The following is a 15,720-nucleotide window of genomic DNA, read 5'->3' on the forward strand; positions in this document are numbered from 1 at the left end:
GTTTAGGGGCTTGGTTGGGGTACAGAGTAGTATCATTGCCGCCTATAATGGAGCCCAGTAGAACCCACTGAATATTGCAATGGGGTGAAGAGAAAACCAGAAGATATCCGTTTCCTAACAGCAGCAACCAGTATACCCTCTCCTAGTGTAGCTTTGAGCAGGAGCAGTCTATTTGAGTAGTGAGAATATCAGCAACATCTGTCGTGCTAAAGGTCCACATTCAGTGGTGATGCTGCATGCTTTGACACTGGGGGCGGAGAGCAGGTGCGGGCGTGGCATGAATCCCAGGGCCATGGCACATTGCCTGTGGGGCGGGTGTCCTGGGGCATGGCATGCCGCCCGCGGGGGCGTGACATACGTCCTGGGGGCATGGCACCAGGCACGGTGGGTGGTGCACACGGCACATGTCCAGGGGGGCAGCCACAATGGTACCCCCCTCCCCGATGGTGCCGGGGTGGTGTGCTTTCTCCACCAGCGTCCACATTCATTCTTAAATCACAACTCCCTTGTTGGCCCATGGTGGGGTGTGTCCAGAAAATGTCAGCTATGACACTGCCATTTGGTGCTCTAGTCCTCTCCCAAATGAAGACAAAGGAAACCATTGGGTAGCTGTCTCTTAGGCGTAAAGACAAAATAGGCAGCTGTGCAGATGGATATGGACTTGCTTTTGATTAGACAATGTCAGTCATCTGCCTGTGGAGCCCCACCACCCATGTTCCTGGGAGCAATTCCACGTCAAGATGTTGAGTCGTTCCTAAGCTTTTAGTAAATAAATAAAGATGCAAGTGATCCTAACGCATGAACAACCTGGCTTTTTGATGCTTTCCCTTCTAACGAAATAAAGCCAAATTTCAAACCTCTGTTGTGTGCTGTGGTGACTCTTGCCCACCTACCCACCACATATTTTAAAAGTTGCAAAAAGTAATCTGCAGACCAAACTCTCTGCCTTCTTTCTGTGCAGACATCTATGATGATTTACAGGATAGTTGCTAAGCTTACCCCATCAATTTACCTTCTCCAGTTGTAATATTTTCCACAATGTTTTCAAGGAACAAAGCAAAATGTTCCTGGGATTTACACTAGAAGGTGCCCCAGCTAGCTAATTAAAATAGTTCCTGTAGGGAAATGATAGGGGGAAATACAGGATGGAATGGGGGGGGGATTTATTTCATTTTTGAACATTCAGGTCCACGGGCATCTAATTGATATGAAATATAATAATCCATACAGAGTAGGTGGAGCCATATATCTGAATATGAATGAAGTTTTTAAGTGCCTAACAACAATTTCTGGACGCTGAATATTAACTCACAGCTGGTATGTCAGATACTGTGAGAAGCAGAGAAGATGCAAAACAGAACCTCACATGTGTATTTCCGAGTGCAAAACACAACACAGTAAGGAAATACTGGTACTCAGAGAGTGGATGAGAGGAACAGACTGCCTTATGGCTGCGTTCCTGCCCAAAGTTACAGAGGATGGAGATCCTTACTTGCGGGAGAATGCTTGCCTGGTTGCTGCTACCTGTATAGACACCTGCCTTGCACAGGTAATTTATTTTGTGGGGAAATGGCTGCACCCAGCAGACACACAAAGGTCCTTGCAACAGGTCTGCCCTAATACCAGGAAGCAGCAGACATAAGGAAAAGAGACGGGCCATAGCTCAGTGGTAGAACATGGCCTCTCCATGGAGGGCTGGGAGACACTCCTGGCTGAAATCCTGAAGAGGAGCTGCCAGTCAGTGTAGAGAATATGGAACTAGATGGACCAGTTTAAGGCAGCTTCCCATGTTTCTAACTTCAATAGCTGTATTTATTTGTGAACAGCAGATCAACAACTCAAATACAAGATGGGTGACACCTGGCTTGAGAGCAGTACATGTGAAAAGGATCTAGGAGTCTTGGTTGACCACAAACTTGACATGAGCCAACAGTGTGACGCGGCAGCTAAAAAAGCCAATGCAATTCTGGGCTGCATCAATAGGAGTATAGCATCTAGATCAAGGGAAGTAATAGTGCCACTGTATTCTGCTCTGGTCAGACCTCACCTGGAGTACTGTGACCACTTCTGGGCACCACAGTTCAAGAAGGACACTGACAAACTGGAACGTGTCCAGAGGAGGGCAACCAAAATGGTCAAAGGCCTGGAAACGATGCCTTATGAGGAACGGCTAAGGGAGCTGGGCATGTTTAGCCTGGAGAAGAGGAGGTTAAGGGGTGATATGATAGCCATGTTCAAATATATAAAAGGATGTCACATAGAGGAGGGAGAAAGGTTGTTTTCTGCTGCTCCAGAGAAGCGGACACGGAGCAATGGATCCAAACTACAAGAAAGAAGATTCCACCTAAACATTAGGAAGAACTTCCTGACAGTAAGAGCTGTTCGACAGTGGAATTTGCTGCCAAGGAGTGTGGTGGAGTCTCCTTCTTTGGAGGTCTTTAAGCAGAGGCTTGACAACCATATGATAGGAGTGCTCTGATGGTGTTTCCTACTTGGCAGGGGGTTGGACTCGATGGCCCTTGTAGTCTCTTCCAACTCTATGATTCTATGATTCTATGATTCTAACTCAGCACAGCAGATAGGACTTGCTGCACATGCAAGACTAAGGCTTGGCCATTAGGCTATCAAGAAGTTCAGGCCTAAGTGAATTTAAGGTTAGAAATGAGAGAAATTCAAGAGAAGCTGAAAGTGTCAGATTCATCCATCTCTAGCTACATATATTTGTAACTTTATCTCTCTCAAAGTGGTACGGTTGAGGCTACTTTGGATCATGCCCAAATCATGGGCTTAAGCTGAATCCATGGCATTTGGCTCCACAAATCATTACCAATCCTATCCCTGACTGTGCAAAGGGCATCTGGGGGAATGCACAACAGGCAATGTTTACATTTAATGGTGCTTGTGTGTATTTGTGAATACATGGTAGGAACTCCAATTTCCTACCTAATATTACCGAGGCCGGTTGAAAACATTTCACCGTCTGAAATGGCAATGGTTTAACCAACAGCTTTTATATCCAATGATAAGAAATACAGTAAGTGTAATCTTTAACAGTCACAACTGGTCCTGCTGACAGGTTGCTATTTTATTCCTTGGGGGGCAAATTACTTTGAAGAAAGTGACATGGTGATTCAGTGCAACTCAGCTGCCTGGTAGAGTTCAGCTGAGGACTCACCTCTGACTCACCCAGTCAGTAGGTAAGAAAGGACATGCATTACTGAGCAAGGAAACGGCTTCTTAGCTTTGGCCAGAGACTCGAGGGTGGAAAAACCTAGGAGGTGGCTGGGTGGGGGAAATGAAGGAGGTGAAAAGGGGAAAGAGGAAAACAAACTTACTCTGGTGGTCTTGACTTTATTGCCGGTTGCACACATCCATCCAGAGTTGTCAGGTAACGTCTTGCATTCCTCGCCCTCTAGGCATGGCTCCATCTCACACCACCATTTCCCAATGACTATTGATGCTAAGAGACACAAAACAAGTAAAATATTTGGGAAATGGTTTTTTGTTTGCTTTGCTTCAATTCACTTCACTCAATCTGAATGCAAAAGCTTCCTCCGGATCTCAACAGATTTTTTTAAAAAATAAAATCACATTAATTCAGTTGGTGTCATACAGTCAAATCTCAGAACTCGAACACAATCTGTTCCAGAAAACTGTTTGACTTACAAAACGTTCAAGTTCCGAGGTGCGGCTTTTGATTGGTTGCAAGAGCTTCTTGCACTTCCGCATTGAACGTTTGAGTTCTGAGGAACGTTCGAAAACTGGAACACTTCCAGGTTTTCAGCGTTTGGGAACTGAAATGTTTGGCAACAGAGCTGTTCAAGTTCCGAGGTTTGACTGTATTTGATATGATAGGCCCATCCAACTCTCAGGAGGCTGCGATCTACTCCCAGTATAATAAAACTGGGGCAGTGATCTACCAGAGTTGTTGAGCTTTTTTTAGGGGGACTGCCCAGAGTTCTTCAGATTTTTTTGTGAAGCATGACCCAAGGTTTAGTGTTTTTCGGGGGTTGGGGGCCATTTCAAATGATTCCACAATTGACCTGAAACACCCCTGTGATTGAGGGGTGGACAAGCCTGTTATATAGCAGGGATGAGAATCCTTATTTCAGCCCTATGTCTGCACCCCTTTGTGGGAGACCTTCCGATGGCTATCTGTATTATTATTATTATTATTATTATTATTATTATTATTATTATTATTATTATTATGCTGCCCTACATCCGGGGGTCTCAAGGCAGTTCACAGAATAGAATCAAGATATAAAACCACAAAATACACAATAAAAATGAAAACAACAACCCAATAGCTATACTAGAAGCTAGTGAGAGGCTTCTCTGCGCATGGCCACACACTCCTCTCTTGATGCTCCATCCAGACAAACAAAAGGTATTATTATCATAGTTCATGATCACATTCCTGCAAGGCAAAAACATTTGAGGAGGGTGTGCATCACGATGTGTAACAGGTGTGACCTCGGGAGGGAGTGTGCCCAGGCAGAGCCCCAAATGCCAAACAGAGAAAGCTGCATTCGTCTCCTGGGACTGAGAGCGACAGAAGAAGCATAGAGCAGAAAGGCACCAAGATGTAGCTCAACTGAAAAGGCAGAGCTGTCCATCCCTGACTAACAAATTCAGACTACAAAGTGCCACAAAAATAGGGAGCGGATGCACTGCTGCCAACAACAGGTGTTGACCTTGCACATCTTGCTTCATGGAGCAGGTCCACTAACTGAAATGTGATGGTGTGTATGTGCTCTGATCCAAAGTCCCATTTCTACTGTTATGTGCCACCTCAGTCTCCAAGTGTTGAGAGTCTCCAGGGGTTCCAAGTGATTACCAATGGCTCAGTTCCCTTGGAATGATGGAAGGAAGAGCCATTAGCACCCCAACAGACCCCCAGAAGAGAGTGAGACACTTCTCTCCCTCCAGGTTTAGGCATCCAACTTTTCTCTGGCACAGTCTCCCCGCTGCCCCAGATAGGTTTCAATAATACATATTTTTGTTGTTTTAGGAATTTATGCACTGCCTTTTGCAGCGCTGTTTTGCCTCAGGCAGCAAAATGTCTTGGGCTGGCCTTGGCCACTTGCCATGCTGAGTCATTTTGCCACCATTGTAATCTGGACCAGTCACTGCTCCCAGGTGAAAATTCAGCCCATTTCCCTTTTTTTAGAAGGGCTGCAATAGTTTTTTGTTCCGCCAACCCCCACCACATTTGAGATTTGATTTCCAGGAATGTTATATTATTGTTTATCTGATTTTAATTATGTTGTTGTTAGATGCATTTAAATGAATACTGCAAACTAGCTCAGGACTTGGAAGTGTATGATTAAATAAATAAACAAATAACTTAATTCCACCCCCCAAAGTGGCTTGCATGGGTGATGGTTTAGTGACTTGTACCAATGTTCATTTCACTCCCATGCATTGAAACCCATCTGTAAGAAAAGCATAGAATTACCCATTTGTAATGATAGTGCATTCTGCCTCCAGGGCCATACAATATTCCTTGTATTGCCACCCATATTCTAAATCACTCGGAACTGAAATTCTCTGATGTTGACTCCGCAAAGGAGACTTCTCCCCTCTGCACGCCATTGCAATTTTACTGCATATTTTTGTCCCCAGTTTTCCATTGTGGTACATTAAAAATGGACGACTGCCAAGGAAGTTCGCCTGCAGTAACTCTGCATTCTCTTGATTGTCACCAAACTAATTCCCTTTTCTTATGAATGCTCCTTTCCGTCTCTGGTCCAACTTGCTCTGCTAGAGATATAAATATATACTTTCACAGGCTTCACAAGGTAAGCAGGACACAAAATTGAAGGAAGGGCCTTTGTGTATCCAAAATGAGGTCAGGGAGTTCTTCCTTCAAAATTCAAGTTTGTTCCTGCAGCAAAGATTCCAATGCCTACTGAAACAGCACCAATGAACATTGTGCATGGATGGTAGACCTAACCACATAGGACCCAGGAAGAGAGAACCTCATCAGTTCCAGCCCAGCATTCAGTCTATTTCTGGGCAGCTAACAACCAGACAAGGAAATCATTGGAAAAGCTAGTGGTAGAGCATATGCTTTGAATGCAGACGGTTCTAGGTTCAAGCCCTGGCATTTCCAAAGGAAAGACCCCTGCCAGAAACATTGGAGAGCTGCTACCAATCAGTGCAGACAACACTGGGCTAGATGGATCAATGGATCGGCTCAGTATTTATTATTTTTTAAACAAATTCTAATCCACTTCACAGCATGAAGCCATTGAAGTGGCGGGCAGAATTAAAATAGACTAAAACACAACTTCTAAAAATGATAAAATCATTTCAATGAACTCTTTAAAAGGATAGAACCATCTCTCCAAATTCTACCCCCACCACATACAACCATTTCTGCAGATGTGCAATTAAGATTCACCTTCTTAAGTGAAAATGTCTTCAATATAAGGAAAATTCCTACATATGAATATTATCACTTACTGTTCTGCATAGCTGTCAACTTACAGATTTGAAAATAAGGGACCAGCAGCCTCGAAAATAAGGGATCAGCAGACAAAATAAGGGATTTTAGTCAACCAGTTCCTTTGCTTTCAATTGAAGGAGCCTCCAAAACAAATCCAAAAGCGCCCCCTCCCACAAGATTGCCGCCCGCCATTGTACTCAATCAGCTCCTTTCCTTTCCCCCCACTATGTGCCCCCGCTCCAGACAGACCTTTTCCCCGGCAAGGGTAAGTGATTTCTGAGCCCCTCCAAGCCGAAGGCAGAAAGCCCAGCCAGCAGCCAAATGAAGCCTCAAGCGGTGGTTCCCACAGCGCAGCAGCCCAGCAAAGGGGATGCAGCAAGGAAAACCACCGTCACCCTGGCCGGCAGGGAGAGAGGGAGAGGAGCTGCTTCCTTTGAAACCCGGGAAATTTAAGGGACATCATCAATAACGGATAGCAGCGGGAAACGGCGCTGGGATAAGGGAGTTTCCCACCAAGTAATGGACGGTTGACAGCTATGACTGTTCTGGCTACAGTGCCAGATAAACAGAAGTGGACCATTGTTGTATATGTCGAACGGTCATTGATACACCTGTCTGGCTACCTTTTACTATGGGTGAAATCATTTGTTAAGTTTCTCCATGACTCTGTTCTTTCGTTTAGTATTTGTTGTGAGATTCGCTTTAATTCTCCTTCAAGAACCATCCCGTAATGGTCTTCATCAGTCCTTTGTCAAACACAGTATGTGAGAAGAAATTATCACAGCCAAGACAGCAGTGATTATTTAAGCAACAGAAGAAGTCAGTCCTGATGCAAAACTGGGAGGCTTGGACTGCCTTGCCAGGGCAAAATGCTATTAATGGTGGCGGCGGGGGAACTAGGAAGTTATCTTTGCATTCTCCCTCAGGTAGCAAGAAGTTCTAGGGTCAGTGCTACCAGACTTAGCTTTGTTTGGATGAGGGAGCTCAGGAGGCTTAAGGTGTTTTTTGCAATATTTGCTTTATTGACGTGGAAGCCTCCTTTGGTCCATCTACCTCAGTGTTGACTACGATGATGGGCAGTAGCTATCCAGGGGTTCAGGCAGCTGTCTTTCCCAGCCCTACCTGGAGATGCTGGGGATTGAACCTGGGATCTTTTGCATGCAAAGCAGCAGATGTTTTACCATTCAGCCACAGCTATTCTCTTCAAATACACATGTAGAGCAGAACTGAAAGGAAGCAGACACTCATAGAAGGGACAAAAACTAACAAACCTGGTAGCCAGTTGGTAGAGAATGAGACTCTTAATGGGTTGTGGCTTTGAAAGATTTCTGTATTGCTAGATCTGTTGGGCTAGATCAGCGGTTCTCAACCTGTGGGTCCCCAGGTGTTGTTGGACTACAACTCCCATCATCCTTGAGCTCTGGCCTTGCTAGCTAGGGGTGATGGGAGTTGTAGTTCAACAACATGTGGGGACCCACAGGTTGAGAAAGGCTGGGCTAGATGACCCTTGTGGTTCCTTCCAACTCTACAATTCTATAATATTATGATATTATGATTCTATGACATTCGGAACAGAAAAGCAGGAGATCTACTATGAAGGGCTAGACCTCAGAAAGATCCTTGGGGAATATTTGAAGACTTCAGATGGAGGGAAGACAACTCTCTACAGTGCTTTCTTCATATTTATGGTAGCTGTTACTGGATGTAACCAAATCCTGTTATTGCTGACCTTGATTGAAAGAGCAAATAAATGCTCAATCACCTCATCAAACGCCCATCTGGCATGTAACCTTTTAGCATAAACATTCACTTGTGGTAGACAAAGGATGCCTTTGCAAATGCAAGCACACCGCCACAGAGGATGTCTTTAATAGAAAGCTCAGCAATGCCACAGATTACTTCGACAAATGAGCCCGGGCTGGTAAATGTCAATGGTATCAGCAAGGATAAAACCAAAATAAGCCTTTAGGATACAGTACAGTCTGGGTCTGTCTCTGTTTCAGCAACCAAATCCTAAGCCTCGGGACTCTGTCTATGGGGTGCAAGGGGTTTGTTGTATGGGGTGACACATGGGTGCCATGTTTGTGGCCAGTGGAGGCTGGTGCCACTGGGGTTGGTAGGGCAGAAGGCAGGGAGGTCAACAATAGGTGGAGCCAGAGCCAACAAAGTCTAGTTTTGTCCCCCTGCTGAGGTCTACAAGGGCTGTGCTGAGAATGAGGAGCAGGAAGCTGACAAGAAGCGCCTGGGCTGGTTGTAAGTAGGAATGTTGGCAGCTGGGAATCAGCTGAAGTAAAAGGTAAAAAAAGTAAAGGAACCCTGGACTGTTAAGTCCAGTCAAAGGCAACTATGGGGTGCAGCGCTCATCTCACTTTCAGGACAAAGGAGCCGACATTTGTCCACAGACAGCTTTCTAGGTCATGTGCCTAGCATGACTAAACAGCTTCTGGCACAACGGGACACCGTGACAAGTGCCAGAGTGCACAGAAACGCTGTTTACCTTCTCACCACAGTGGTACCTATTTATCTACTCACCCTGGTGTGCTTTTGAACTGCTAGTTTGGCACAATCTGGGACAGAGCAATGGGAGCTCACCCCATCACATGGATTCAAATCACTGACCTTCTAATCGGCAAGCCCAAGAGGCTCAGTGGTTTAGACCACAGCGCCACCCGTGTCCCCTCTAGCTGAGGACAGAATAAGGTTGGTGGGGCAACCTAATGGACCAGCCACCTCTGCAGATGCAATGGACACATTCACACCATTCCCTTTAAAGCACAGTGATGCTGCTTTGAACAGTTATGGCTTCCCCCCAAGAAATCTGGGAGGTGCTGTTTGTTAAGAAGGCTGAGAGTTGTTTGGAGGCCCCTATTTTCCTCATAGAGAGACAGTTCTGAGAGTTCCTTGGAGGTGGATGCTGGGAGTAGTGAGGTGAGGGGTTGGAGGCCAGAGCTATGGGTGCTATGTCCTATGTCCTCTAAGCAGGATTGCAGCCCTCAGGTGTGGTGGAAGATGCTGCCCCATCAGCAGCATTGAAGAAGGCTCAGTTGGCAGCCCAACCAGCTTCTGAACATAGAATGAGTGGCGTCACCATCTTGCCCTTTGCCTCAGGCAGCAAAAAGTATTGGGTGGGCTCTGTGAACTGTCATGGCTTTCCTCCAGGGAACCTTGGGAGTTGGAGTTTTTAATGCTTCTGGGACTCTTTAAGAAATAAAACTACAATTCCCAGCATGGCTTGCTTTTCTAGTGTGTTAAACTGTATAAGCCTTTCTAAATCGTTTTCTGAATTTCCAGTCATAAAGAGGCCTGAGGGATATTGTTCTCTTGACTTGTAGATTGTCTGCTGTCTCATGCCATGTAACGACATGCAAAAATATTTGAATCTGACCCATTTTGATTTCTTTCTGCAGCTATTAAGAAGCTGTAACAAATGCTAGCAGAGAGTTGCATGGCAAAAACCCGTGCGGCGTTCTCAGCAGTAATGGAAAAACAGTTGTACCATTTAGCGCGAGGCATTTCATTTTAATCTAGTTCCCTCTAGAGAAGATTGAAATAAATAAAATTTAAATAGAGAACACATTTTAGATGCTGACAGTGAAAAGGACTTTGTCAGCCTAATGAAAAGCTATCAATTTTCTCCTCTTCATTCAATAAATTGCGAGTCATATTCTAAATGGATTAGATTAAAGGAAAATCCAAACTCCCCGTGAGACATTCTCACAAATGATGGGAGACTTTATACAGGGAGCAAAGTCTTTTGCAAAGCAGGTTCAGATCTATACAAAACTGATATGAAGTAGTAGAGGAATGTCTGTAACCCAGGGCTCACCTATTCCTTAAAAAACAAGGTTTGAGAGAATTGAATGAGACATTCTGCTTCTCTCTCTTTTTTATTACAAATGCCATGGGAGCAGTGTGTGAATTGCCATCTTGGGAACGTGGAAATTTTAGAAGGAAGGAGCAAAGACTAGAATGAAAGAATACAGCAGCCCAAGTGTTTTGCATTTCACAAACGGACATGAGGATTCATTTGCTTTGGGAGCTATAAAGCAGGGACTTGGTAACATAAAATAATACAAAGTACAAAACAAAGGGTTCAGGGGTTGAGAAAAAGCTGCTTTAAAGAACCAGGAGATCTTAACCAACAGGGGAGTCTGCCAACTTTTCTCATTTAATTGAACCCAATTCCACCTGAGAAGCATCAATTCAGGGCTAGCGCAGCACAGCGCTTCACAAAATGGGATAACCGGGCACTGAGGACAATGGCAAGAGAATGGCTACCCACCCATGATATCTAATATATACCCATATTTCCTATAGCAGGAGTCAGCAAACCTTTTCAGTAGGGGGCCAGTCCACTGTCCCTCAGACCTAGTGGGGGGTCAGACTATATTTTGAAAAAAAAAATGAAGAAATTTCTATGCCCCACAAATAACCCAGAGATGCATTTTAAATAAAAGGGCACATTCTACTCATGTAAAAACATGCAGGCTGGATTTAGAAGGCTATTGGGCCGGATCCGGCCCCCTGGCCTTAGTTTGCCTACCCATGTCCTAAAGGATCTGTGGCATTCCTAGCCCCACACCATGCCTGCAAATCGGGGAGAAAATCAGTAGCTGGTGTGATTTGAACCCTTTAATTGCCCTCCCAGCAGAAACAATGGGAGGTCACTCTTGTGCGGTGAGGAAGCCTGGAAAAGAGTGGAAGACTTCTCCCAACTTCTTGTCCGCTGGCAAAAGCCCAGTAGGGCACACGGCTGGGGTGGGAAATGTCATCCCAGAGAACCCTCCAAGCCTTTCTGCAGGCCACCTCCACTCACCGGCCCTGCTTCTCATCTTCCCTGAGTGTTTTTGCCAGACCGGAATGCACTCTTGAACTCTGACAATACCTTTTGCCTTACTGGGTGGAGGCTGGAGAGGAACAGGTGAGCACATGTAGAAACTAGCCTACTGTACAATGGTAGATTTGCATTTGTTGCTCCACCCACTTTTGCCTCTGCCCCCGCCCACCACCTACAGGTAGCCTCTGAAGGTTGGCCAGAAGCGAATGCAGGCATCTGGCTGAAACAGGATCCTCACCTAAAGGATTGGCTCCTGCGGACCAATCATACTGCTGCATTGTTCTAGGACCAATCAGACTGCTGCTTTTTGGATCCTATTCAACTCAGTACATAACATTACAGGAAGAATCAGAGTCAACGACAATGAAGATTTTAAAAAAGACTCGGGACCCTCCTTGTTCTACCTACAGAAATACTGTAAAGAAACAGACTCAATAGCAGAGTTTAATTAAACATTTACAACTAAGAAAACCAGTTCAAAGGTTAAGAAACAATAATATGAAACATAACTGAGTGTAAGAGGTAACTATGAAAGAAAATTTGGTATAAAATTGATAAGAAAATAAGAGCATTTAGATGTAAGATCATAAAAATAAGACAACAATTAAGCAGAAGTAGTAAAAATTTTAAGAACCAGGGGTGTGGGTGTGTTCTACGATAAGTGTTATATTGTGTCATGTGGTTGAATATTAGATTGTAAAATTCAATAAAAACTTTTAAAAAGTGATTTTGTGGATACTGCTATATGTCGCTCCTGTTTCCAAAGGCTTGCTATGTTGTTGTTTTTTTGGCTCAGGAACGTAAGCTGCCAATTTAGAGGGTAATAAATGGAATTGCCATTATTTTTCCAGCCACATCCAGTGACCCTTATATTGATCAAGATAACATGACGGGTAGGTGCAGGATAAATGGTGCCTTCTCTAGCAATGCTAAATGCATTTCCTCTTGTTGGCTATCAACTTTAAGGCAATATTCCCACAGAACAAGTGTTCTGGAGCAGCAATGACAAGTGCATGTTGGGTGTCATTGAAAACAAATGGGAGGTGAACAAAATAAAAGGGTGGGGGAGGAAAATGATTGTGGTTTTTTTTTAAAGCTAGCTATATTCAAGACACAGTCCCAGAAAACCCTCCTTTAAATTGCAGCCACTCAGCTGAATTAAATGGAACCAGCTAGCTGGCATGTAGGCTTTCCTGATTGGGGTGTGTGTGTTTGTGTGTGTGTGTGTAGAGGGGGGAAACAACCAATATCGAAACAAAAGACCCCTTTGAAATTGTAACATGAAGCAAGCTTTAAAATTAGATCAAGACCAAGCTCCAATCTCAAAAACAATTTCATTTCCCGTTTTAGAAATTGCTGCTTTTATCAAGCGCATTCCCCCAAGTGATACAGGAGACTTTAAAGTCCAGGCTGTGGGTTGCTGTCTTCATATGGATCCTGCTGCCACCGTAGAGCCAACTCACGTCTCATACCTTGAGCAATAAAAGTGGTACTGAATCAAATGGAGACAAATAAAACTGAGAGTCTGGAGCGAGCTTACATTTAAAATGGAATTCCCTATGAATGGTGCCTCAAAAGCCAAGCTTAAAAACTGGATTTCTGGAGAAAGGAGGATTTGAAGAGAACAACTACAACAAATGGATTGAGTGTGCCGGTTTTTGAGCCGCAGACTGTACAATTAAAAGCTGATTTAGCATTGAGTTCCCAAAGTTCTGAATAAGTGCTATACAGTGGTACCTCGGGTTACAAACACTTCAGGTTACAGACTCTGCTAACCCAGAAGTAGTACCTTGGGTTAAGAACCTTACCTCAGAAATTGTTTGATGACGGCGTGGCGGCAGCGGGAGGCCCCATTAGCTAAGGTGGTGCCTCAGGTTAAGAACAGTTTCAGGTTAAGAACGGATCTCCAGAACGAATTCAGTTCTTAACCCGAGGTACCACTGTATTGGAAGCCGTGTTCCAGGTTCGGCTTCTGAAAAACTAAAACTAATGTGTCTTTGAAATAAAAAGCAACACAAGTTGGGTTTTTTTTTCATTACAAACCTAGTGCTGTTGTTGGCTTTTAAAAAATTGTAAAATAAAGATTTGTTTGCTTTCCTTTTCTTTTAGTAGCCGTTTTTGTAGGGTTGCAAATCAATAGTCTCCCTCATAAGTTTTGTTGTTATGGAGCATGAAGATGAAATTATTGTCAGTTCCTTGAACCCCATTTTTTCTGCCCCATGTATTTTTTACAAACCTGACTTTTCTTTCTTTGTTTGTAATAAAGTGCAGTTGCAGCACCAGTCTAGTCAAGAAAAGTATTGCACTACTGAGGCTTTTAAGGGTTATTTAGATACTTAGATACTATTTAGATACTATTTGCAAGTTCATCCTGCTTTACTGCTTCCTGATAACAGCAGCAAGGAGATTAGAGATGAATTGCCCCTTGAATTGCCCCTCTTAATTGCCCCACATGTCAGGGAAGGGCATATTCCTGCAGAGAAAGGGAGGCGTTAATGCCTTACTTTCTCTCTTCCTTTTTCTTTCCATCTTTGAAAGTAAAGTAGCACCACAGCCACAATATACAGTCGTTGGTTTTCGAACAGCTTAGTTCTCGAACGTTTTGGCTCCTGAATGCTGCTAAACCCAAACTTTTTTTTTGTGAACTATTTTTGGAAGCCAAACATCTGATGGGGCTTCTGCTGCTTACAATTGGCTGTAGGAGCTTCCTGCAGCCAATCAGAAGCCGTGCTTTGGTTTCCGAACATTTTGGAAGTTGAATGGACTTCTCAAATGGATTCCATTTGACTTCCAAGGTATGGCTATATGGCCTACCCTAGTGATGCCTCACTCTGTAGAGAATTATGGACAGGTAAACTCTTGTTCTCACCATACCAAGGCCTTAAAATTTAAACACTGCCACTCCAACTTTGGGCATTGGAATATACTTGGAGAGTGGATTTCATGCTGTTTATTCAGCTCATAGTGGTGAGGAGGAATGAAAGTCCCCTCAAAGTATCTGCTTCATATACATTATTTACACAATGGGCTGCACGTGATTGGCTAATTCTGGAATTCTCCTGTAAGCCAATCAGGTTGTGGATTCACTTCCATCTGGAGCCGGATTGGGTGGCTCCTGCAGACCAGTCATACTGCTGCATTGTTCTAGGACCAATCAGACTGCTGCATTCTGAATCCTATTGTTCTAGGACCAATCAGACTGCTGCATTCTGAATCCTATTGTTCTAGGACCAATCAGACTGCTGCATTTTGGATCGTATTGTTCTAGGACCAATCAAACTGCTGCATTTTGGATCCTATTCAACTCAGTACATAACAGGCATGCTTTTCAATGCCAACTCTTCCAGCCTGCAGAACACAGGAGCATATTGTGCTTGAGCAAAGTAAAATAAAATAAGTGCAGGCCCATATTGTCAGTGCTGCCCCACTTCCTTACCTGTTCAGGTGTCACAGCAGCTTCAGCAAACTCATAGGTGGTTTTTTTTTTTTTGCATTCATTTGCATTGTGGGAAGGAGCCAAACTGATCATTGCCCTTTTGGGGAAGCTAAAGTCACAGGGCTGTTCATTTCATCCCTCACACTAAATTCCCGATCTACTGTTATTTCCCAGAAATACATTGGCGGCTGCATAATTTTTTAAAAAAAAAAAAAGCAAGAGGAAAATAAGAACACCATTCATATTTAGAAGTAGCATTTTACAAGGTTTGGTCCTTTGTATTCTGATTTACTGCATAAAAGTTGCCCTTGCAATAATCCCAGTGGAGCAACTGCAGGAGATTAGGAGGCGGGCTTCACTTATTCACAGACAGCATTACCCATAAAAAGACAGTTTTAACAAGCTAGTTTATAGTTGGCCAAGTTTTACCCTTCGATTTAAACACAGCTCTCACAGGCAGCAGTCACTGGCTGGGTGATGCAGTCAGACCACTTGGTAAACAAGTGGCTGCAAGTTTACTTCGAAAAAATATAAATTATTCTAAGTGGTCTTGCCTCAGAAGCCCTCTGGCCAACAAAGGAGAAGAAGGGCATACCGTCCAAATGTCCCTACAGAACTACAGAAGCCAGCCTGGTTTCTAATTTGATTCCAGAATGTCCCGGTTTTCCTTTTTCCTCCCCTCCACGTCTAGGAGAACAATTAAAAGAGGTGGATGTGCACGGGTGCAAAAATGGAGTCCTCTTTATACTGAAAATAAAATTCCTGTACCAAATGAAGGAAATGGCAAGCTGGCCTACAAAGCCCTTCCGATAATTTTGAAGGAAAACGTCACCAATCCACTTTAAATTATTTAATTGCATTGCTTTGGCAGCCATCCATTTTTAAAGAAATGTGTGGAGTGTTTATTCCTTTATTGTAAATGGAGCCTTACACTAGGAAGTATGTCTCACTGTATTCAATAGAGATTACTCCCAGGTAACAACTGTGCAGCCT

At 43.9% G+C, this 15,720-nt stretch overlaps 1 protein-coding gene across 1 annotated transcript in view; it reads right to left on the reverse strand.

Moving 5' to 3' along the window:
• The window catches only part of TAFA1 (TAFA chemokine like family member 1), a 339,980-nt gene that overhangs the window by 3,443 nt on the left and 320,817 nt on the right, over positions 1-15,720 (reverse strand). The window contains exon 4 of the mRNA XM_081903462.1: positions 3,336-3,460. Coding sequence (XP_081759588.1) covers positions 3,336-3,460 — 125 coding nt within the window. The remainder of the gene's footprint in view (positions 1-3,335; positions 3,461-15,720) is intronic.

Source organism: Podarcis melisellensis, assembly GCF_964234715.1.
Source record: "Podarcis melisellensis genome assembly, chromosome: 2".
Classification (NCBI taxonomy): domain Eukaryota; kingdom Metazoa; phylum Chordata; class Lepidosauria; order Squamata; family Lacertidae; genus Podarcis; species Podarcis melisellensis.